General features: G+C 35.5%; 7 protein-coding genes across 16 annotated transcripts in view; 4 read left to right on the top strand and 3 right to left on the bottom strand.

Annotated features, from left to right (window-relative positions):
- The first annotated feature begins 15 nt into the window (after positions 1 to 15).
- Positions 16 to 5,160, top strand: LOC124180216 (ferritin subunit-like). The gene is made up of 5 exons (XM_046565443.1): positions 16 to 296; positions 3,476 to 3,594; positions 3,668 to 3,829; positions 3,930 to 4,070; positions 4,525 to 5,160. Exons 1-5 carry the CDS (start codon positions 227 to 229, stop codon positions 4,678 to 4,680), a joined length of 648 nt encoding a protein of 215 aa, XP_046421399.1. The 5' UTR covers positions 16 to 226; the 3' UTR covers positions 4,681 to 5,160.
- On the bottom strand, positions 4,657 to 9,699 carry LOC124180210 (zinc transporter ZIP9). The gene is made up of 5 exons (XM_046565431.1): positions 9,400 to 9,699; positions 8,841 to 8,970; positions 8,392 to 8,630; positions 8,021 to 8,155; positions 4,657 to 7,952 (listed from the first exon to the last, which is right to left on the bottom strand). Exons 1-5 carry the CDS (start codon positions 9,493 to 9,495, stop codon positions 7,701 to 7,703), a joined length of 852 nt encoding a protein of 283 aa, XP_046421387.1. The 5' UTR covers positions 9,496 to 9,699; the 3' UTR covers positions 4,657 to 7,700.
- LOC124180221 (coiled-coil domain-containing protein 115) lies at positions 6,651 to 7,739 on the top strand. Its single transcript, XM_046565448.1, has one exon. It carries the CDS (start codon positions 6,651 to 6,653, stop codon positions 7,125 to 7,127), a length of 477 nt encoding a protein of 158 aa, XP_046421404.1. The 3' UTR covers positions 7,128 to 7,739.
- LOC124180203 (transcriptional repressor protein YY1-like) lies at positions 9,649 to 15,833 on the bottom strand. 3 transcript variants are annotated; one of them, XR_006870224.1, is made up of 4 exons: positions 15,347 to 15,833; positions 13,052 to 13,646; positions 10,094 to 12,687; positions 9,649 to 9,839 (listed from the first exon to the last, which is right to left on the bottom strand). XR_006870224.1 is itself a non-coding variant. In XM_046565419.1 (3 exons), exons 1-3 carry the CDS (start codon positions 15,831 to 15,833, stop codon positions 12,573 to 12,575), a joined length of 1,197 nt encoding a protein of 398 aa, XP_046421375.1. In that variant the 3' UTR covers positions 10,061 to 12,572. The 3 variants fall into 3 exon arrangements, 2 of the variants coding, with proteins under 2 accessions (XP_046421375.1, XP_046421376.1); XM_046565419.1 differs by lacking the exon at positions 9,649 to 9,839 and having other exon boundaries at positions 10,061 to 12,687; XM_046565420.1 differs by lacking the exon at positions 9,649 to 9,839 and having other exon boundaries at positions 10,061 to 12,687; positions 13,052 to 13,607.
- Positions 15,834 to 16,233: 400 nt separating this feature from the next.
- LOC124180204 (E3 ubiquitin-protein ligase FANCL) overlaps positions 16,234 to 24,519 on the top strand; it is a 20,464-nt gene continuing 12,178 nt past the window's right edge. The window contains exons 1-6 of one of the 4 annotated variants that reach the window (XM_046565422.1): positions 16,234 to 16,527; positions 16,789 to 16,881; positions 17,155 to 17,402; positions 17,476 to 17,665; positions 17,742 to 17,918; positions 18,156 to 18,725. In XM_046565422.1, coding sequence (XP_046421378.1) covers positions 16,234 to 16,527; positions 16,789 to 16,881; positions 17,155 to 17,402; positions 17,476 to 17,665; positions 17,742 to 17,918; positions 18,156 to 18,251 — 1,098 coding nt within the window. In that variant the 3' untranslated portion in view covers positions 18,252 to 18,725. Of the gene's footprint in view, positions 16,528 to 16,788; positions 16,882 to 17,154; positions 17,403 to 17,475; positions 17,666 to 17,741; positions 17,973 to 18,155; positions 18,726 to 24,519 lie in introns of those variants that run through there. The other 3 variants (XM_046565421.1, XM_046565424.1, XM_046565423.1) reach the window with 3 other exon arrangements.
- Positions 18,265 to 19,806, bottom strand: LOC124180209 (NADH-cytochrome b5 reductase-like). Of its 2 annotated transcripts, none has more exons than XM_046565428.1 (4): positions 19,383 to 19,806; positions 19,061 to 19,292; positions 18,783 to 18,991; positions 18,265 to 18,686 (listed from the first exon to the last, which is right to left on the bottom strand). In XM_046565428.1, the coding sequence occupies exons 1-4, from the start codon at positions 19,633 to 19,635 to the stop codon at positions 18,496 to 18,498; spliced, it is 885 nt and encodes a 294-aa protein (XP_046421384.1). In that variant the 5' UTR covers positions 19,636 to 19,806; the 3' UTR covers positions 18,265 to 18,495. The 2 variants fall into 2 exon arrangements, with proteins under 2 accessions (XP_046421384.1, XP_046421386.1); XM_046565430.1 differs by having other exon boundaries at positions 18,265 to 18,416; positions 19,383 to 19,803.
- The window catches only part of LOC124180201 (proton-coupled folate transporter-like), a 7,577-nt gene continuing 2,889 nt past the window's right edge, over positions 19,832 to 24,519 (top strand). The window contains exons 1-2 of one of the 4 annotated variants that reach the window (XM_046565416.1): positions 19,832 to 19,850; positions 22,085 to 22,276. In XM_046565416.1, coding sequence (XP_046421372.1) covers positions 22,174 to 22,276 — 103 coding nt within the window. In that variant the 5' untranslated portion in view covers positions 19,832 to 19,850; positions 22,085 to 22,173. Of the gene's footprint in view, positions 19,851 to 20,062; positions 20,193 to 21,395; positions 21,845 to 21,876; positions 21,985 to 22,084; positions 22,277 to 24,519 lie in introns of those variants that run through there. The other 3 variants (XM_046565413.1, XM_046565415.1, XM_046565414.1) reach the window with 3 other exon arrangements.

The raw sequence follows: 24,519 nt of genomic DNA, 5'->3' as shown, positions 1-24,519 counted from the left end.
CATCGTACCAGTGTACTTTGTTTTTAAGGCGCTGATGGTTGATTCGAGAGTTTAGTTACACATATTATCTGAACAAGCTTTGAAGCCTCCTTCTATGCCAGTGTGTATAAAGGTTGCTTCGAAATAAGGGTACTCTTCGTTTGACAAGCTTCGATCGATTAAGATACTCATATTCTTTGATCTCACCTAACCCACATATCTGCGCACCTTGAGGTACATCGACGCGATGAATTTTATCTACGGATTTCTCCTCCTTTTGGGTTGCTTCAGCATCACTCCTGGGGTTTACTCAGTATGTAAGTAAAATTAATTTACCATTTCTTTCTTACCTAAGTAAACGCAGGAAAATTCAAATGATTAGAAAAAATAACCGTGAACGGATTTTTCCGATCCGAGTGAGCGATTTGTCGCCTTGTTCGGCAACGTTTTCGCACGCTTCGTACAGCCCTGAGATGCAGTGTTGCCGCTTGTACCGTATTTGAAGTACTGATATATCCAAGAAGCGAGGCTACTTATTATTGCAGTTTACGTGATTATTTACCGATCATTCACGTAATACGTTCGATCTTGATTCGGTGGGCTAAACATCCTATACTACTCTACTTTTTTCTACTTTGTTTATATGCCTAACTTGTGTGCCAACAATAAAATAAGACGATAAAATTAAATTCACCGTATGGCTGGATTAGAAAAATGCGGCGCAGTATTTTGCTACCCGTAAAAATCCAGCATATCACTGTTAGGTCAAATGCCAGACATTGAATAATACGATAAAATTATCTCGTTACAGATCATACCGTCCAATTGCAAAATCCCCCCCAATCCCTGCAGTTATCTGCAACTGAAATTAAAACGGTCAATTAACTCCGTATGCTACCATGTCTCATTGTCAGCAATATAATAACAAGGTTGAAAAATACAAGCGAATTATAATAATAATATTTTTTTTTAAACCAAGAGCACTTGTCTGGACTTAATTAATTCATTACCAAGCAACAAGAATTTTTGATACTGAATGAAGAGTTTCAAAAGTAATTATAATTAAAAGGATAGTAGTTCAAGTCAGTTTTGCAACATCGTATTCGCATACATGTTCATAAGAAAAAGTTGATGCATGTAAAAGCTACTGCATAGAATCTACTTATATCATCATACTTCTCATTAATCTGTGATTATTTTATAACACATTCCAATACCGTAGTAGCCTTATTGCCTTGTTACGGTAGGTTGGACATAACAATTGCCCTTTCTAAACCCAAGATATTGTATGCCTCGAGGACATTGAATTTTGACCTGAATTATATCCGATTAGTGTCGGTTGAAATATGTATAGCAGTTGAGTTACTCAATTCAATTCAAACATCCATGATAAAGTCTATGGTTTAATCAAATAGATTTCATCATTCTATTTTACAGTATTTACATATTAGGAGAATGTAACGACAGGCACCTCAATAGAAATCAGAGATTTTTTAGTGCGCATATGCATTTACTGTAAATGCTTATGCTGATTGGTTATAATTACGAATAATGGTACAGCATATGATGAAGTCAAAATATGTGCCACGTTACATTTGTAATTCTCAAAGGCAGTTTTCACTTGACAATCACATTATAAATCAAAAATAAATCCCAGTGTGTTCAATGCTTGATTATAATATTTTCATTCGGATGACTTGTGGTTTTTAATTGTAGCAAAAAATATTCAGATTCTGTCGGTGAAGTTTTACTTGACGTCACTATGATCAAAATTTTACCGTCAAAGATGTTTCAAGTTTTGCAGAAAATTTCTGGTTTTCGCACTTTATCTTGGTGCAGCTAATTGGACTACAGATTTGTATATATGGTTTTATAAAAACTAAAGATGTATATGTATTCATCCCCGTTGATAATTTGGAATTAAAATAAGGGGAGGCGCTTAGTGAATGACGTTTTTCCCGTGTACAAAATCATTATAATAAATTATTGTTATTCTGGAACCAACTTGACAACAACGCCCACATTGGTCGACAACGGTGTCTGCCCATACATAGATAAGAAAAATATTGATAAGTTTGTTCCACGTGATCTCTTATGAACACATATTGTCCATGGTACAAACTCCACAGAGTGAGCAATGCATATAGTCTGCAACACTCCAATTTATAGTTCAACAAGTATTGCCAAATCTTTCGTCATGAATTTGTTAAGTGATAGCAACTGATACTCTAATATTGATTGATCTAACTGTACGACACAAATAGAAGAGAGATACGATCGGATGATTAAATATTAGAGGACAGTTTGAAGTCAATCGTACTTCACATTACTCATTCGTATCATACATCGAATGTATTTCAATATGTTCTAAAAATTCTAAATTATTCATCTTGCTCGTTCATCCAGTATTAGATGAGAAATTAAATTTGCTAAAATAACAACGTTAGTTAACTATTTGAATGTTTCGTACCATTATTGCAGAATCAACAGTCATTACGACACCCCAAAAAATTCATTGTTGCGCTCTTTGATCAACGAAATCATGGATGTCTAAAGAAAAAAGTATCATTGAGGGTGTAATCTACCCTATATCTTGTATCAACCTAAAAGCCAGTTCAAAGAGAATTGGTTATTAAAAAAAAAAAAAAACAATGATTATGACATATCACTCACTTGAACATGTAATTAAAAGTAACTTAGTATCTATATCTTAGAAATTAAATCAAATAATTAAAATCTGTTTTTGAAGTGGCGAATTGTTATTATTATTCTTTTAAAATCTAATCTCATCAAATTGCCTTTTCATCATAATTGCGTCTATAGGTAAACTGAGTTTGGTTTGCATGGAACATATTCATTTACTTATAAGTATATCTATGATACATCCATTATTCTCCCAATTATGAAGATCAAATAATGTTATGTGCAAATGAATGTAATTTACGATTTTGCCTCTCCACTTGAATGAGAAAAAATGTCCTAATGAATATATTTGAATCTAAATAAGAGCAGATTATTATTGATGTTATTAACTATAGGTACATCATTATTGGAAAGATTCAGGTATTGAGCAAATCTGTTTCATATTATAACTAAATTCAATTGTCCGGAAATTAATGAAGTGTAAAATGGTAGAGAATTTCCAACAAGAATCATAAGCACACCCTTTCCACGCTTGGAAGATTTCAATTTTTACTATGTTTAATGATGTTTAAATGTACTCTTTTCTGCTGATTTTTTGTCGGCAACCTTCTACCAACCTCAACCTCATTGGAAACTATTAATGAGTCAACCGCCCATGCTCATAAAGACAAATAAATAACCAAATACAAGATAATGAACTGCAAATATTTGATATCACAAACATGTTGACATGAAACAAGGTCTAGGAATTTGAGCGCTTTTAGGATATGAATTAAAAATGATTAAACCTTCTTGAACAATGGAACATTCACTTAATATTTATTTATTAATCATTTTTCAATTTTACTTTAAGGTTCAATTAACGAAGCACCGATCGATATAAAATGGGTGGATATGGTTGGAACGTGTACGAAAAGACTGAAGGATCAGGTTCAACTGGAAATCTCCGCATCTATGACATATCTTGCTATGGTAAATGAGCCAATTCCATTATTTTATTACATTTAAAACTGCCCACTTATTCTAATCACTTTACTGTTTACAGAGTGCTCACTTTGCTCGCGATAGTATTAGCAGACCTGGATTCAGTAAGTTTTTCTCACATGCCGCGGATGAAGAACGTGAACATGCGATCAAACTTATTGAATATCTGTTAATGCGTGGAGATGTAACCAAGAACTTCCAACAACTACTAACATTCCCGCTGGTACGTTTGTACTTATTGACAAAATGAATTTTTAAATAATGAAACATAGATTCAATGATAATACAAAAAATCGTTGTTTTGTTCACCCGTTCTATTTTAGCAAGTGTCTTCAATGACATGGGCTGATGGAGCAGCAGCACTTAAAAGTGCTCTCGCAACGGAAGTTGACGTTACAACAAATATTCGAAGTATAATTAAACACTGCGAAAATCCAGGTGCAAATGCTAAGAATGATTATCATGTGAGTATCATATCTTAAATAAAATTGCTATATACTTTTTAATGCTGCTTATTGTGCTAAATCTACTTCAACATTGTTACAAAATGACGTAGTATAGCACATACAACTTCTATCTCTATAAATCGATCTAGAAATTTTCAAGAGACGATGTACAAATTATCAATTAATTATGATAAAGATAGATTATAGATTCTTGCGTAAAAGAATTTATATCATTACTCACAGAACTGCACGTACAAGATAGTGTTGAGAAATATTGAAGGCTGTCATCACAGTCACGGTGCTCATTGTAGACCCCAAGCATATTTTGTTTGTATCTAGCCTCTGATCTTGGTTGTCATCGCATCTTTTCTAAGAAAATATAATATATACATCGTCGATTTGTAACATATTTAGAATTCTTCTGTAAAACATTTATGTCAGTCAATATAACACTGTATTTTTTCTTTTATAGTTGGTAGATTGGCTTACTGGTGATTTCCTAGATGAGCAATATAAAGGGCAGCGTGATCTCGCTGGAAAATACACAACTCTTCAAAAGATGATGGACACTTATGGTCCTATTGGAGAATTTTTGTTTGATAAGAAACTGCTTAATGGAGAAGTGTAAGACACATGTTTGATGCAAGAGCGAGGAACTGTGTTTGATTTTATTTTTATTACAAATCAGTCATATTCAAAATTGAATCAGAGTGTCAATAATATTCAACCGCGTATATGGTAATGTAGTAACTCTTGGTTTTACCAACACCGTATGTTTAATATGCCATAATTAATTTATGGGATATAATGCAATGCATCGTCAGTACTAAAAATGTACTGGAAGTAAAACATCTCATCAACAACTCACTGGAATAAGCGGAATATAAAATAGCTGTTGGCACTGCCAGAACATACTATAAAAAATATATGAATACGCCCTATATTCTCTGATTTACTATTATTATTTCTGAATATGGCTTAAATAGTATGTGCGCATAGTAGTTTTAAGACAATGTATAAAGTAAAGAGTTTATAGTGTTTGTTATTCGGTAATAATTTTCATAATGTAAATGCTATTGAGTGAATAAACAAATACCGCTCTAACTTATTTCAGACTTAATATGGCTGTGCTTTTTTTGTTATGATTACTCCTCGAAAAATTTCGACAACTGTTTTTCAAGGCTCATTGTCAACATCCGAGAATCGCTCCAATTTGAAAAGAAAATAATGCAAGATCAGCGGCAGTTGAGTTAATAATTTACAGGTATTTTATTTTAAGTTGATCCAGAAGTGATATCCAACTGATAAGAGCAAACCCTTGGTTGATAAAAATGCATTTATTTTTCAATGTCGTATTTAGAAAATCTTTGATTGCGCGCCGCAAGCACTTCACACACCCATAAGCTTCTGCAGCAGTCACGCGCCGAGAGAGAGTACAGCGTACTACGAGTGGTACAGAGATCAAGAATCGGTCTTTGAATGACCACATTATCATGGTTGGTATGACTAGGTAGGTGTGTCGCCACTAGAGATCAGTATGGCCAAGAAATCTGATATGCATACATATCAGTGTACGAAAACTGTCAACACTGAGCTATCACCTGCTTTCACCCATGCCCTTCATCAAACTTAATGCCGAGTTCGCAAAATTTGGAACAATCGTAACGAGCCCGTCTGTCCCTGATCGTCACAATTTCTGGTATTCAATAATTATTAGATAGCTTTTATTTTATTCCGCTTTCAGGTTTCACTCGTTTACTTATTTGTGTCATTTATGCTATTTTATGATCAAATTATCTTAGGTTAAATGAGGTTAGAAAACATGCGTTAGTAGGACTTGAGATCTAATGCTCCCATTGAACTTCACTATTACACTAAACTAATAGGTATAATAAACCTGGGGTGCACACTAGCCGAGTCAAAAGAAATAGCTCAAATGGGTATCTCTATCTCTATTACATCGCTCAGGGAATACCTAGGTATGTGTATAACTCAAACAGGTATCTCAATATTTACCTATGCCACTCATGATACAACTATGTACTATGTGCTATATCTCTCAGCACACTTTACTACCACGGCAGCTTATGGATGATACGCGCTACAGTAGAAGAAAAAATTCAGTGAATTTTCACTACCGATTTAAGACAACTTGCAATATATTCTTCTTTCTTACTAAAATGTACATACGTCGTGAATACAAGATTTTTTGTTTTGCGAATAGCAGCTAATATTAACTATACAAAACCTTGAATATTTTGGGGATATTGCAAAAAAAATTAATTCACAAATTCTAGTATTTTAATTGAAACTTCGTTGCTCATTGAATCATATTCTCACCCCACCTATATATACTCTTCCATGTCTCGAAAAATGCAACATACACCACCCAAAGTGAATTACACGAGTATCGTCACATACAAATTTCACGTCACTACTTGGAAAACTTAGATTATTTTATGAATGAAAATGAGAATTTATGTTGAAGTTTATTGTGTGGTCAACATTGAGTGGTCTGTGTAGAATTTCTTGAAACATGGAGCTATGCAAATAGACACTGTAATGTTCCCTTTTTTTCTTATTAAAAGGTGAAAAAATATGCATGGAAGTGTAGACGAAGTATGCGCAGCTTTGGACAAATTCACGCTGCGAAGCTTAGAGTTGATGGAAGAAAAAGTGTCTGTGACGCTGCAGATGGAAGAGATATTAAGAGATGGTCACATTGAATTAGCAAAATCCCGATATATTCGAGGTATGGAAAATATTGGAATGTTGCAAGTACCTACTGAAGCAGGCCAGTTTGAATCACTGTTCAAGGTTCAAACAGAACTGGATGAGGAAAGCATTCCACAGTTTGATGTAATTAATAGGAAACATAATGATGAAGGTAAAGAAATTCCAGATCCAATTAAGTGGTTCGGAGTTCTTGTTCCACAAAATCTACGCAATGCACAAAAACGCTTTCAGGCAACTGCGCAGTTGAGTAGTAAGTGCGGTAATATTCGTACAGAGATTATATCTACCACGGAAAAACTAAATGAATTAAAACGCATTAAAAAAAATATATCCAAATAAGATGAAGAGTTTGTACATTTGTACAGACATTACATTGTAAAGTAATAAATAACCCTGATTACACCAATAACCTGAATAACCTGAATAACCAACACCTATTGGTTCCTGCGCTAAACTACTTGAGAAAAATAATAGCTCATCTCAGGAAGTCTACCTATAAGTAAGAAAGTAAAATCGAACCATACAACCAAACATACAAATTAGAATATGTATGCTTCATTATGAATACCGCTCTGTTTTTCATAAAGTATACCTATGTTGATAATCGAAGTAAAAATTTGAACGACGTACGCTACTTAAACTTTGATGGTTCTTAAAATATAGAATAAAAAATTGAGCAATGTGCGTGAATTATGATGTGTGTATGGAATTTCGATGATTCTGCACGATACTGGATGTAATAAATTACAGTACGGTAATGTATTAATTTACACATTGCAACAATAAGTAGTAAACAAATATCCGAACAGTCGTGTGGATTAAAGATAATATATCATTTTTGTAATATGATACAAATAATTTTAAGAAACAAAAATTAAATGGAATCATGCCAATAAGATTGTCAATTTATGGTCAGTGATGGTGTCCGGTTGTAATCAAAGCTGGTAATAATGAGCCAACTACTAGAGCCAATAATTCTTTGGATTTGAGTCCTCCCACTGGGACTGATCCACCCTCTGTAGTTGGTAAATGCGAATGGGTAGAACTTCCTCTCACCATTAATTCTGGCAAAACGTGAACAGTAGCTACATAAAGGAATGTCCCTGCACTGAACAACATTGCTAAGCCTGTCGCGTTAACACTGCTTAAGGTTTCTTTGCCCTCCTAAAAATCAAACAATTGGAACTGTTATTATGATTCACATCAAAACAGAATGTATCAAGTTGGCTTACCTTTCCAATGCCAAAGAAGGTAATTAGAGCAAGACAAGGAGCTGCCAAAGAAAATACTAGCAGATGCTTTCGTATCCTTTTCCTATCCACGCCTTCATGTAATAGAAAAGACACAAGTCCGAAAGCTGCTGGTGCCTGTAAAAGTAATTTTGCTGCAGTACAAGCTTCGTTTTATAAAGTAACAAAAGAGTGCAAGCGAAAATAATTGCAGAACTGAATTATTCTGTTTAAAAAGTAGAGAGGACTACATTAAATCAATAAACAGCATAGAAAGAAAAATAGCACAATCCACCAGTTGTAAGGTTGAAAGAAGGTTTGTTTGAATTTACATCACCTGTGAATATGAAAGCAAATGTAAACAGCATAGATACCTTGTGCAACATAATAGCTAGAAAGACGATCATCTCGACATCAGCTTGTGACGTGGTAGCAGCAGCTCCTAATGCAACACCATCGGCTGCGGAATGAACTACTAGGCCTAATGTAGCCGTAAGGCTTTTTTCTGTAGGTTTACCACCTTCTCCATTATTTCTGGTTGAACACTGATCCACTAATAGCATGAATATAAAACCTAGTACCAGTGTTATACCTATGAGGCTGTGGAGGTCACCTGAAAAAATAAGATGCACAATAATCAAGTAATAATTACCCTATGCCTGGGAGAGAAAACACTTGACAATAGCAAATGAATTTTGTTTTATTCTTATACATATATATATTTTTTTTTTTTTTTGCCTCAACTGAATATATTCCAAATACAAGACGGGGATATAAAAATTTTTGGCCAGTCTGATGCACTCTCGATCTGACGGTGTCTTACCGCTGCCATGCTGATGGGCTTCGTTACCTCCAGCATTGAATAAAGCTCGCACACCTTCTGGAATAATAACAGCTAAAGCTGTTCCGACAAGTAGGCCTGCTCCCAAAACTGAGACAAGCTGTAATTTATCCTGAAATTGATGAAAATAAAAATAATAAATAATAATGTAGTACGCAATAATGAATGTATGAGAACACTTAAAAATAACGCTGAAACTAGCAGGTAACAGTCAACAGGTAATACAGATGGAAAGGTTCCAGGGGATGACCTAACGATCAATCTTGGCAGGATTACTTAGGGAACCCTTTTCAATGTATGATATTTTATCGTTTGCTCACTCCCTGAAAGCCTTACAGACGTATTATCTGCTAGTTTCAGCATAATTACTTGAAATAAAAATAATCACTGAAGTAATCGATCAATGCTTATATATCCGGACATAAATATTTTGTTTCAGCTGGGCACTAAGTGCAACAGATGTCACAGCGTGATCAGATGACACTTCAAAACGTAAATTATGAAAAAATTACTTAAGCGATTGGAGAGATATTTTACTTACCTCAGATAAGTTGACAACTAGAGGTAAAGATCCGGCCAAATATGAACCGAATAACATTACCAGTGCGAGCATCCAGAGAACCGTACTTTGCTCCATATTTGTACTATTAAAAATTACGTCGATGCCCAATCATACGTTTCGATAATTCCTACCACACCAATATCGAGTTCTATGACTGTTTGCTGATTTATCAAAAGTTATAAATATTGCGACAAGTGTTTTTGCATGCATTTTTTTCTGCTACGTAGCCATATTTGTAATAAATGTAGCACAGAGTGTGACACGCCACTGCAAAACTTTACCGCTCTCTCAACTTGTTCAATCGCCGTTCGCCGTATACACAAAAATACGTCAAAGCACCGACTATATATCCCTGAAGATATTCGTACCTGATTGCCTAGTGTCAATTCATTGAACTGATGAAAACCAATCATTTTCATCTGTGGGCCGGCTTTCATAATGTCGTACGAATTTCAATGTTTACGATATTTACACCCGTATTCATGGTCCTTCCTTGAGGAACAAGGATTCCTTGTTTATGAAACGTGAAATGAGAACAAGGAATCCTTGTTCCTCAAGGAAGGACTATGAATACGGGTGTTACTTAACATTTTATCCGAAACTCTGTGCAGAGTGTATAATACACAATTTTCTGCGCGTGTTAATTCAATTTTATCGTTCTCTTTCAATGTACATAATTTAACATCTGGTAGACAGCCTACACACACGCACAATTATCGTAACACTTCTGTGGACCCGCCGTATGTTTGCATGCCTTAGCTCGATTCATGTCAAACAAGCTGTAGCAGACTACCCTGTAACTTTCAATGCATCGGAAACACAATCCAAGGGACGTATATACGTGAGTTCAGTACTGACTACCGCAAACGCGTTCATACCTATTTATAGTATTCATAATAGAAATAAAGTTGTTTCGAGTGCTCACTCTCGTTTTAATAAAATTAGATTGAAAAGCATCTCCCACTTTGGTCTTTACCCCATTTCATACTATCAAAACTAGCCCTCATTTATTAATGACTGATTGACAGTGAATATTAAATTTTTAACTCCCGCAGGCACGTAGAAATAACTACAAGGATATGATTTAAATCAATTATGTATGTAAAATAAGATCTAAATTGGTACGGTATTTTTTAGCTTTTTGATACCTCTTCTAAGGCTGAGATTGAAAGACAATTAATACTGATATTCAACGGCCAATGTTTCAATCTCATATTCGAGAAGTAATGGGGCATATGATCATGTACGTGCATAAAATTGAACATGCATCATTAAAACACTCTTACCTGTTTGATTAGTTATTCAATATGGTACTGCTCAACAATTCCTATGAACAATAACATTTGAATCAATGCACAAAAAATGATACAACACATGTAATACGAATAATAACTAAACACGGACATTATTTTGTATTTACTTTTTCTCATCTCATTTCATATAAATTGACAAACTTAAATATATCATTAAGTTTAATAGTAATAATATTATTACATAGAATAAAATTTATCCTTTCCATCTTTTTAACATGTGTTCTTTTTTAGGTTTTAATTATTTATTGTTAATGATAAAAGTGTTTCGCATCATTATCACTGAGAATAAATGCACAAATCTCTTGACTTCGATAATTAAGATTTAGCTTTATCATCTCAAAAAGAATATTTTCAATTAGTACTGCTATTAGTTTAGACCTTATTTTTCATTTGTACTGGTATCTGATCAGTAGGCTAATTTTGGTATTTCGTTTCTATTTATTGCCAAACGAATTATAGTTAGCAACCAATCCCCAAAAATTAGTAGAACATACCAGCTGTTTTTGCATATTTGATACCGTGATGAATCAAAAATGTAACACTGAGCATTTGTTTTCTATTATTGATAATTAATCAATTATATTTTGTTTTACCTCAAGAATCACACTAGTTATTCTCAACTGACAAATATATTTTACTCAAATAGCTCAGAATAAACGACTATAGGGATCGTGCATACTAACGAACAAAACAATCAAATTTGCATCAGCATGCTAGTACATGATTGACACAGTGTTTCATCCTATTCTTACAACTGGCAGTAATAAAAACAGGGTGTGTGTACAAAATCACATAAAACTTGACGATATGATTATATAAGTATGCACAATCCACATAATTATCAATCCATTTCCAAAACGTAATATGAAAAAACTTGAGTATATTATACGAATCAGGAAAAACTTTCACATTGTAGTAGACTTAGCATTTAAAAATATTTCATACTGGAATCCACAAAATATTAACTTGATTTTTCTATTTTCAACTTTTCAGCAAGCCTGATCATGTACCTGAAACTCACTGTTCTTATTCATATTAAATACCCCATTTCATCGAACGTGAAAAGATTTTCAATAGAGATATTTTATATAAAAATTAGCATGTGTAATTGTTCAGACAAAGACGACGTTCGTATCTACTTATACTACGTGTAAAATTACATCATCTCAACGTACTCTTTTCCATTACACATGTTTTAATTATAATGAACTAATGATGTATTTCTTTAATTCAAGCTTTTGAACATTTATTCCCAGATCAATGGCACCATGGGACATACGAGATAGATGTAAGCAATCCAGCTATTCTGGCTTGTATAGTCAAATATGTGAAAATATTTATTCATTACATTATTCGTATAAATATAGATATGATTTAATTGAACAAATTTAAACTAAGCAGTCTTTCTGAAAATAGAAAATATTTTACGTTTCAACTTTCGTGAAATTCTCACAGTTTACCAATTTTTCTATAAAGACTGACATTGAATCTGAAAACCTAATTCTGAATAAAAATGTAAACAAACATATTTTACCACGCAAACTATCTTGTATGTCTTTGATAGGTACTCTGGTTCAGCAGTATAATTTAATTGATTTTTTGTGTTTATGGTGCTTCCTTTACTGTGATTATTCTTTATTTTCTTCATTTTCATTATCAATCGTAGCACAGATGTATTTATTGATCAATTGATTCAAACTTTTAAGATAGCTAATAGCTTTAGTACCCTCCTGTCCTCATCACTCGCTGCATCTTGTAAATATGTACACTGTTTGGGTTAATAATTAAAGGCTATGATAATTATAATGGGGTCATTAGGGAATAGGGAATTTAGAGGGGCTAATCAGCATACACGATGAACTGTTGGTTATCTACATCAGCGACTTCCACCTGAACAAATTGTGGTTGCTGTAATTGAATCTGTGATACCTGTCTACCGATAGCATTGCGAGATCTGAAAAATAAAATCAAGATTTAATTGGATTTTTTAATAACATTGATTCAGCAACATCTCAGTATCAACTACATGCTTTCGGAAATAGATGCACTTCGAACGAAAGTTTTCTACCAATATACGTCTAGCATATAACTGCGTGTCATGACTCTTGTTTGTCTGTTGCATAAATGCTGACAGTCATTTTATTCCAACTAATTTCTACTGGTGATTTGCAATTGCACTATCTTAATGTTATTTGTAATCGCGTTCATAAAACCCAGTAGGATATCACTTGTATTAATTCTGGGTTTACACTACTAAATTTCATACTGTTTTAAGCCAATTTTTCAGTGAAAGATTATTTTCACATAGTTATACTTACTTAGCCTTTGCATGAGTCAGTATGTGAGATTTTAAGTTCGTAGATTGAGCAAATTTTTTGCTACATCCATCGAAAGGGCAAACGTAAGGTCGATCTCCTGTGTGAATTCTAACATGAGTTCGTAGGTTAAAGTCCAAACTGAAGCGTTTTCCACATCCTTCGAAGGTACATTGAAAAGGCTTTTCCCCAGTGTGGACAAGTTGGTGTCTCTTCAGCTTGGAGCTCTCAACAAAGGCCTTCCCGCACTCAGCGCATACATGTACCCTGGGGCCATGGGTGTGAAGGTGTTTGCGCATTGCGCTATTGTCACGAAACATCTTCGTACATCCTTTGTGTGGGCAGGCGATAGTACGTTCGACTCCATCTATGCTGGGCGGCTTGCGTACTTTTAATTTGTGGCCTGGGCGTGCGAATTCTGCCAATTGTTTCGGATCAGAAAGATCAAGACCCGGCATACCGTCAGAAACCGAACTACCAGAGTGGTTGAATTTTGCCACAGACTTGCCAGTCATGTATTCTGTGTAGTCTGGATCGGGCTCTGGGTTGGAACCCTCATCTGGAACATCCACCAGGTGAGACGCTAATAGGACACTCCCTTTAACAACAACAAACAAGCAAACCCAAACAAAAGCTATCGTTCTGTTCAAATTTTTGCGTAAGAAACAAGGGAGATGGCCTGACATCCTTTGCATAATTCTTATGTCATTATAATAACTCAAAAAAACTTTGCATACATATCTAGACATCCTGATTCCACAATAATTTTTATTATCATCAAATAGTTATATTTTTTCTATCACAACAGTCAAACGAACAGTTGAAATTCTTTGAAAGCTTACAAATTTCTTTTCTTGTTAGTTCTAATTAGAAAAGTGCAGGTGAAATGAGCAAGAAAATTTCACCTACCAATGATTAAAATAAACTTTATGATGCTGAAATTGTACACATCTGCAAATTTAGCACTTTGGCATGGCTTGTCAATGCATTTGATTGTAATGACCCAAAAAATATTTCATTTGTAATAAGGAAAATTGAGGTATTTTCATAAAAATGGGAAACTTTTAGTTAAACAATTAAAATGCTTCTCGATTTTTTGAAATCTAATGTATTACATCAAAGAGCCAAATTGACAATGAAAATGGTTGCCAAGTTATGACTTTTTCTTTCCAAGCAAAAAGTTTGTGTACATTTCAATTACTGACATTGTGGCATCATAATGTAATAAAATTGTTTTGTAGTTATTATAAATTCCAGATAAATGACGAAGAAAAAAGGCATGTTATTCTTGACGTTTGAGCATACTTTTATCTGTTTTTGCATACTTGGAACTCAATCAACGTATTCGTATCGAATAGATTGCGATACAAAGACAAAATTGGCATGCAAGTAGCAATTGTCACAAGCGATTCCACCTTCCATAGTTTTTCCAGTCCATAAGCAAATAGGATTATTTCCAATTGGCGATTTGATTCTGCATAATTGAATGTAATTTTATAACTAAGTCAGTTTAGGAGAAGCGGAATATTTAAAGTTAAAGACAAAAGCTTGAACGCTGGAAATAATAAAGCAGATGTTCGACTACGGAAAACTGAGTTGCGTACATGAAGATACAGGCTAGTTTTCGTTTAAGTGTGATTACGAATGCTTTGTAAACTTAAGCTTAATTTGGAAATAGTGTGATTCAAATTTAAACCTCTCGGAACGCCAACCCGCAAGGCGTCTTGGGTAAAAGTTAATATGGCTACCAACGTGACGCCCAGTGCACCGCGACATACATGTTAATATAAAATATGTTATTAAGAGGGAAATGAAACTCTATTCCAAATCGAATCTTTGACGCACTAAACATGTAAATGCACGAATCTTAAGACGGAATGTCATCGATACAGTTGAGCATTGTGGGCAGGGGGCATGAGAAAAAAGATTTCACCCGTTTATGGCCTTTGTTCATTTGCCGGATGGCTCCTCCGCCATCATCTCGAAATGGCCGATGCAAGCAAAAGAAGCCATTTTCAAAATATGGCTGCCCCCTGACAGCATAATGGCGTTCCTCCGATCAAAACAAACAACACGGACTGTCAACAAAATCGCCGGTGTTAAAATGTTCGTGAATTTGTCAAGTTTTTTAAATTACACGTGTGGCAGGAACGCGGTATTGATCACAGGAAACCGGAAGTGCGCGACGCGCGTGTGTGCGTCGAAAATTTTCCATGCGTCTGGTCTTTTTTTTTACAGGTTCGGGATTATTACTTTCAGAGGATTATTTCAAATGACAGGAATATTCAACAAACTCACCGTCATCGGTTCCCGATGCCCACATCGTAACGGAGAACTCGCCTTCCAGTGTTTTAATCTGCACCTGTTTCTGCTCCCACTTCCTAGCCTTCGTCTCCGTCCCCATGTCTCCAAATATTGTGTGATCCGGGGCTCTAAATCTGGAATTACCGCCCTTACGCGCTTTTTTGGGACCTTTCCTGGAAGGTCCCGGGCTTGATTCAACATAAATATCGTTGTCTGGCACTGGTATTTGATCGTAAACGCTCAGTGGGTCTCCACCAACTATTTCTTCTTGCGTTTGCAATATGATTTCTTCACGCCCTGGCTCAGGCAGAGACTGCAATGCGATCATGGGCTGCCCATCCTCCCCTTCGATCGTCGTTTCTACAGTTTCACAGGGTATTTCCACTGGTATAGTCTCGATTTCGACTTCCTGGATATCTGGTTGAATCTCCACTTCGGTTATTATGTCTGAGGACGCCATATTAATCTCCGCTGACGCCATGTTACTAATCAAAATGGCTGGCTACGGCCGCTCGCAGGGCGGCTCGTCGTATGTCACGTGATCTCCACTCGCTCCCCACTCCCGTCACTTTCTGTTAAAACCGCCATCTAGAGAGGATTTCATCAACTACCCATCTCGTTTTCGCTGGATCTCGTAACGTAATAGTTGGTATTAGTTATCATATCGACGGTATTAGTCGATATTAGAATCAGCTGATGAGTAAACTGAAGAGTTTGTTGGCTCCATCGTTCGTTCACACGTGTTAATGTTTACAATGATATTAAGAACGTCAATATCGGTATGCAAAGTTACTTCGTTATAATCATTATACGACGGCATTAAAATTAAGATAATCTCAATTCTGGTGACATTCTTAAAAGTTTATACTTTGAAACTAATAATGGATCCGCACGAATGTTCGGAAATAATTAGCCGGCATCCTGAGTTGATACTGGTTTCAAACAATCCAGTAACGTGGGAGGGAATGTTAAGCGTCACTGTGAATGCAGCTGAGAAAAGTAAAGTTAGGATCAAACTGACCCTACCAAATTTCCCCGCATTGAATGGGGCTACTCTTAGCTTTGGAAAGAATCCAGAAATTTTATGCCACAGGGATTTCAGCAGGAAATCAAGAATACTGATAGAAAGTGCAGTTACAGTTACTTCATTCTTAAAACAGCTGCAAGTATTGATTGTGCGTTTCATATTTAAAATTGCATGTAAAAGTCGTACCTGTCTTATGAGGTTGAAGTTAGTAATGTTACTATGATAATGTAGGCTTAGGAAAAATTGATGCTTCTAATTAATATTTAAATCTTAAATTAAAAATAATATTTAAGATTGTCTAAAATGTAGTAAACCATAATTAATGAAACCTACTCATATTTTGAAAACTAACTTTAGCCTCGTCCTATTTTATCCTTGTATAAACACGCATATCACTTTCATTTCTTAGGGAGAAGCCTTGCACAGTCACCTTCCTTGTCTGACAAGCATCAACAACCACTCAATTATCTCTGAACTAGAAGCCATGACACATTCCCCGTGCGTGCGTATAAATAAAAATTTAATGCACATCAACTAGAACAAATTTAATCTTACAGCGGGAATCGTGATTTAGTAGTGCACATCTTTCGAAGTTTGAATATGTTTGATATTCTTATAAAGCTTTTGCGTCTTGAAGAAATATTTGAATAACTGATACTTTGAGAAATATTTCAAGTCTAATTCATCAACTTAGAGTCCTTGTTTTATGATTAGATCTTGACTTGATGAATTATTATCAAATGGTTCTATTAAGACATCCCGAATTCAATTACAGGACGTAAGGCTTTCAACGAGTCATGGATTAAATCTCATTGAATTAGTATCAAAAAATATTAGAGTCAGGTTACAACGTGATGCGAGATGTTCAGATACTTGGAAAATCGTTTCTAGTGATCTGGCACAGTTACAAGGATGCGAACTTGTTGTTGGCGCAACAATGAGCTTGCATGACGCAGGAAATAAACTTGATAAGCAAGTAGAATCATTGGAAAATGTTTGGGAACATTTGAAAGATATTGACAGGTATGTTCTACATGTTACAGAATTTAACTGGATCTGAAATTGAACTAAAATACTGTTTTTCGTTAACTTTCAGAAATTGTTGGGTAATCGATCCGCTTATACCAATGCCTCATCATGTCTATCGAAGAATAAAAATTAACTCATCTTTATCCATTCTGATAAACATTAATCCACTCCAGCCAACCAGTCTTCCAGCTATTAAAATATTGGGTAGTGATTCAGAAGTAGCAAAGTACAGAGAAATAGTGTCAGGAAACTTTGAGGTACATTTACTGAAGAATCTGTAAAATATAAGGGGATTAAGTACAGACTTGTACAAATCTGCAACAAAATTTTCAGTTATGGGATCCGAGCAACAGTCTATCTGAAAATTTACGGATTCTATTAAATTTGGAAGAATTTCCTCAGGCAACACTGACAAAAGATGAGAAGCAATGCGACAGTGGTCTCTTCAATGATGAGGAATGCTGCATTTGTTTTTCACTAGAACTGAATGACAATGAATTACCTGAGAAAGTATGCAACAATAATACGTGTCGGAAGCAGTTTCATACAGCGTGCTTATTGCAGGTGCATGGAAGTACTTCTTAAATGATTTTTGATGCAAACATGTACCCTTATAAACGCCATTACACCTTATTCATAGTTGACGGAGCATTTTTATTCGGAAAAAATTATTTATTTAGTTTGATGGAAATTTTTCTCTGTAGAGCATAAAAGATTTTAACAAAATTATCATCTCGTTTCTTGCAGTGGCTACAAGCAATACCCGGCAATCAAGTGGTATTCAATCAACTGCATGGCGCTTGCCCACATTGCGGGCAAAACATATCGTGTCCTGTAGAATAGGGCATCACACAAATTGTCAATAATTTAAGAGTTTATTACCGTGACACTGACATTACTCGTCAGTTTTTCAACATGTATTCATCCACTTCCCCAATTCCCTTGAAAGTCAATAAGTCAGGTGACTTTCGTTAATATACTATTTTCCTTAAGACTTCAATGGATTATCTATGAAAAATATACTCATCTATATATAAGATAAAATTAATTTATAAGATTTCAATTGATAAACCTAGAGTATTCATCATCAATCAAAAACGTGAAAATTGATAAATTTTAAAGCTGAAATCCATTGAGTAGCAGCTTTATTAAACTCTGGAGTACCACAAATTAGCACTAGAGTAGATTTTGGTGACCGAGATTCTAAGAATCTTGTTACAGTGTTCTCCTCTAAGTGACTGCTCTCTATTCTAACGCCGTTTATTCTTTTAGCGCTATCTGAAATAGTTTGAAAATAAAAAAAATCATAGCAATGGATTAGATTGCTCTACTGGAATTATAACTTGAACAAATATGACATATGTTTGGACCAACCTATTTGGGATAGTTTAATTGTACAAGAAAAGTTCCAATAATGTGACAAGTCACGCAATTCGTTGGCCAAAGGGATGTGAGCATGCGACTTGAATCCGCATATCAAATGTATCCTGCTTTCTTCCAATTCGTCATCGACTATTGATTTTGCAATTGGATACAGGGCTGCTATACCAGTTCCAATACTGAGCATAAGGATTTCTTCAAAGCTGAAAAACAAAATTTACCTCAAGTTGTTGAAGTAGTGAGAAAACTAAAGCTATCAATCAAAAGCCCACCTATTAGGCTGATAACGAAATTCTCCATAAGGGCCTCTAACTTCGATATCTTCACCAACTTTCATTTGTCCTAAAGATTTGCTAAATTTTCCATTAGAATATATTTTAACTAAGAGAAGTAACGAGTTAGTAGTCCATGATATTGGGGTGTAGGGTCTCGATGAGATTGAGGTACGCAGTATCACATGTTGACCAGGACTTAAAAATAATTGTGTATCTGCATCTTCTAAACCTTGAACAACAGTTTTATTGTTGAGTGACTTTCTTATTCCGTAGTTCGGACAGTCTGCAGACTACGGATTTGTTAAAAATTAATTTTCACCTCCGTAGTTCAATCGGATGAAAATACAATTAGCGCAGGCTTGTTTTAATTCGGAAATGACAAAAGGTTTGTATTTTGTAAGCGATAAAACATTCTTTCGGACAGAAAACCCTGCTTTTGATATCCGTCTTCTCTCCCATTTATCAATCAAATCTCGATGAACGTCATGTATACAAGGATTACACCCGTATCCACAACAGTCTGATTCCAGGGGTGTAACAGGACGCTCATCTTCGCCATCATTGCAACTCATGGCTAAATATAACAATAATGACGATAAGTACTTGTCGCGAACACAATTACGCTTGGCTTGATTTCATCTACGCTTGGTTACATTCGATGAAAGAGATCAAAAATATAAACTAAAAGATGTCACTAGTGAGGTTATGTCGCACCTCGCGTAGTGCGTACAACGAAAACTGTGCGTGAGCATGTTTGGAAAGCGTCACCAGGCAGATCTATAGATACGTAAGTTGAATTTTTGCCAGTACGCGAGCCATTCACTTTGCACAGCAGGCATTCACCAATACGACCAATCCCTAGAAATAACGTACACATACGTGATTTGTTTGCGATGTGTTTGTCACGTATCTACAACTGCGGAGTATCTACTTTTAGGAATGAGTGTGCTACTTTAGCGCTGTATAATATACTTTACATTGGTTTGGATGACAATCGAAGTAAAGAGATATGACGCGTTCGTTCGCTGATATTAGCATTGACTACCAGTCGATTCGCAGTGCATTGTGCTATTTATTTTTTTTCCACAAACTGTTCGCGCCGCCCTACGTAACAGAAGGAGGAGATCAAGTAACTACAAATACGGCAACTATAAAATTCACTCTCCATTATTATTAATTGCCCGAAAGCTGATAATTATACGCCACTGACATGCCATCTCGCATGCCATGACGATTAAAGTTCGTAAACCCTGCAATGACGTAAAACCCGACAAACAATGTGATCTAGCTTTGCCACTAATCGTCCCAGATATGCCAGATAATATTTTATTATCGAAAACTATCTGCATTAAGTCTTCTCTATCTCTTGTCATCTCTGATCAATAATAATAATAATAATAATAATATAAAATTCAACATCCATTTGCCTGTCCGTATAATGTCGCTTATAAATTCCACAACTACCGAACCGATTTTTGTTTCACAATAGGTTTGCACTTTAGGCTTTGTTTAGTTACAACGAAATCAATAGTTTTAGAGATATAACTGCATCTGTAAACCAAGTCAGAACGGGATCACGCAACTTATGCGAACGCTGACTGAACTCTTATTGTTAGAGATAGAGGATAGTTACGTTGGAGAGTTTTCAAGACCTCGATGAGCTCTGCAAAAAAGCCCCCGAAAGTATATAGCTATGTATATCCGTTGACTGAAGTTCAGACAACGCTGTATCTAATAGTTTTGCTACAAGAAGTATTTAAAAATATTGGTGGGGTGAACCGCGACGGACTGCTAATATGGAATAAATGATTGACGCAAATGTTCACCAAGTGGACTTCGATACGCTAGCTAACTGTATGAAGTACAAGTGATCTATTTTAAAAATTTTATCTATAATTATTTTAAATATAGAATCCAGAATAATCACTGACGATATGAACCGCACGTTGATGAGATTTTTTTTTTATTTTCTGTACACTGAGATAATGAAAGAGCATATTTTACTCAAATTCACAGGAAACGAGGGACGCATTAGTGTTTTTGGTAAAAAATACCAATGTCAATTATATTTTTTACTAATAATGTAGCAGATTTTAGTCCGCACACAGTGATTTTCACGATTTTTAGGGTATATTATGCATTTTACGAAGTATATTTTACCGAAAAATCTGATTTGTCCCTCTTTTTCTGCACTTTTGAGTAGAATCTGTTTATTTTCTCCCTCCGCGTACAACTAATACCTTTATTTATTTTTATATATATATATATATACTCTAGAACCGGATATGGTATGTGACCTTAACAGAACTGACGTCTAACTACAATCTTTTTTCCACAAGCCTGACTCGAAAGGGAATACCGATCGAATGATATTCGTAATAAATTATACTAATTGACTGATAATATTGAAATTTATCCTATAAACTGTATTAGATACTACTAAGTTATAAATCGATTGCGAAATAAATTTGAACGGCAATTACATAGTATAATACTGGATGCGAATAGATTCAATCTCCAGGGACGAAAATATGAGCGAATGGATCAAAACAATTTACAGGTTTTAGTGAAGCAAAACAGGAATTAATATAGCATAACCTGAAAGAAAATTACCTGTTTCAAAATAAGTCTTATTGTTGAACATTGTTTGGCGGTGGTCGTGGAGGGGATAAAAACCATACGTAGTCTCAATTGTAATTAACATAAGAATGGCAAAGCGAATGGTTCAAAAATCAAGGACGTGGGATCTGCGGTTACTTATTCCCCTGCAAATTAGCTCAAGTATATACATGTTTACATTTTTATAAACACTGGCTTATAAGTAACTGTATGTGCGCCGTATTGAATAAACTGCACATATATTGGATTTCTTTTGTGTTCGGGCTGGTAGCGATCGTTTATCATTCGTTCAGTCACCAGTGGTATGCAAACGATCAGTAGTGCTTGTTGCTGTAAACGTGTCAGCCACGTTTTCATCTAAACTGTTTAAAATTGGTGATAAAAGTTATATCTGTAACACAGGTTACTCCAAATTGAGGATAATTTCAAGCTGATCCAATACAGACGGTCCTCCACTGATCGCTGTCCGTAAGGATTCAACATTCAAAGATATGGCGGACACAGAAATTGTGGGTCCTGCCGTAAAAGGGCATCGCCGGTTTTTCGTATTGGGACCTCCAGTGACATTACTAATGTTCTCAAATGCATTGACAGGTTTGAAAATTTAATGTTTTGTTTTCGAAGTTGGTTTCGTTACTTGGTAGGCACGGTTGCGATTTGGTCATTCTGTAACCACAGCTTCCGCAATGATTGACGCGGACAAAAAATTCCGATCCTATATCTCACAATTGTGATTGTTTAAATCTTTTCTTACACTCCGCACTTTGTAATCAAGCCTTGATTCGCATAGTATTCTACCTAGGCATTGACACATAACTATATTTTCCGAAAACAACGAACTGTGTCTGTACAAAAAGTCTATATTCCACCGCTTCATACTCCCGTTGACTTGTCACCGAATATCTGCTGAGAATAATCTACGTACAGCAAATAATTCTCTTGTAATTTCGAGAACCTTTCTAAAAATAATTCGATCTAATTTATACAGCAATTGAGAACACAGCTGGCATTTAATATCAATATCAATACGTCGTAGCTTTGCTATCGTTGCGTTGAAAAAAAATTTCAGGCACGTTGCAATCTAGGTGATTATTAAAAACTGTTATCATCCGGGTCCGCGACACCCATCATAATAATACAGCCACAAAAAATATGTGTCTGCTCGGGCGGATGAGACCACCACCACTACTATAGGCATGTTTTTGAGCGTGCCGATTTCGAATCCGATATCAGAATCGCTCGGCTCCAGTCATAACTTGATCAAAATGTCATACCCCAGACATAACTAAAAATCTGGGGGTGATGGAGCAATTCTGAAACCGGATTCAACTTTCGGTTGCCTAAAGACATCGGTATAGGTATTGGTGGTCTAGTCCGCTCGACCAGACACTTTTGTTTCTGTGGCTGTATAATCAGCCTGTCGGACATTGCGCGTTTTGCAGTGCCGGCGTGGTTAACTGACATACCGACGAAAATGCCTTGTATTTTCTTTTTACTCGTCTACTGTTTTCGACGTGTCTCCCACGTCGCCTCTGTACAGACTACGTCTCTATCGCACCTGCTCCGGATTTATACTCCTGGAGCTACAATTAATCGTATTGGTGCATTCTTGTATAACGCTGTTGCGATTGGTTAATTCTTTTTGAATCCAGGTTTCATGATGCGATGGAGTCGTAGCGACTATGTTATTTTATGCAATAAAGAAACACATCCTCATTAGTCATAGTCCATTGAAGCTTCAGAACTTCGTGCAGTTATCAACCAAATGACCTTATCGCTGGTCTCATTTACCATCGACCATAGCTGATTGTTAATCGTCCGACCTAACTGTCAGCAGTTTGTCTCAGAGCGAATGAAAATCCGTCTACGATAGATGGCGACCGATCACATGCGCCCGGTAGCACCGACTGGCTGCAACCACTCGTGATTAAAAATCACTTTTTGCCGCCGAAACTGGCACTACTATTTGGCAGATTTCCAATCCACCAAAGTTGCTTATATGCAAATTTGATGATTTTTTACTGCGAACAGAAGTTGAATATCCGTCTAATTTTTCTATTTCTCAATGTTTGTAAAAAGATAATAATTTGTAATGTACATAATTGTAATAAAACTTTTCCCATCTGCGACCCAATCGAGTAATATTGCAAGCGTTTTTTCAATGCAAATCTCAAAACAAGCATCAATAAATACTGTTTTTTTTTTCGTTAAGGTGTTTCGAGCACGGGGTTACGTGACTGATTTAAAAGCATATGCTATAAGAATCCATCCCATTATTTCAATTTGATATTTTTTCTAGATGTGATCCTTTTGATGTTAGGAAGTGCGCTCTAGTCAATTGAGACTGATCAATTATCATATGAATTAATAATTGAATAATCTGCAAAATGTATGCTCAAAGCTTGTGTGGCAGCAAAATAAATAGATGACATAGATGATAGTTGGCACACTAAGATATTCATTCGGTGTTATCGTAAGCTGACCAGAGTGGACTTTCGAGCGAAAAATTCCAAGTCAACTCGAAGTTTCAAGAATGAATTATTCCGATTCTCGTAAATACTCTTGTCAGCCACATCCTGCTCGAAACATCGTAAAAGCATCCTGAGTCAATGTTGACCGACCAGATTAAATGTTACTACTTTTTCTTGATTATTACCGAAGCCTACGCATCATCGATGTGAAAATACCGTAGCAACCCAGTTCTACATACAATACCGAATACAAATACCCAAAAAAAGGTTTTTTCCTACTTATCAATGATGCCAAGAAATGTATTCCAGTGATTGAGTTACCACTTATTGTAGGAATACTTTTCGTGCCTTTGTTACCGCATAAAG

This window comes from Neodiprion fabricii, chromosome 4 (assembly GCF_021155785.1).
Source record: "Neodiprion fabricii isolate iyNeoFabr1 chromosome 4, iyNeoFabr1.1, whole genome shotgun sequence".
Taxonomy (NCBI): domain Eukaryota; kingdom Metazoa; phylum Arthropoda; class Insecta; order Hymenoptera; family Diprionidae; genus Neodiprion; species Neodiprion fabricii.
Note: the sequence above shows the minus strand (reverse complement) of the source record. Positions and strands in the feature narration are given on the sequence as shown.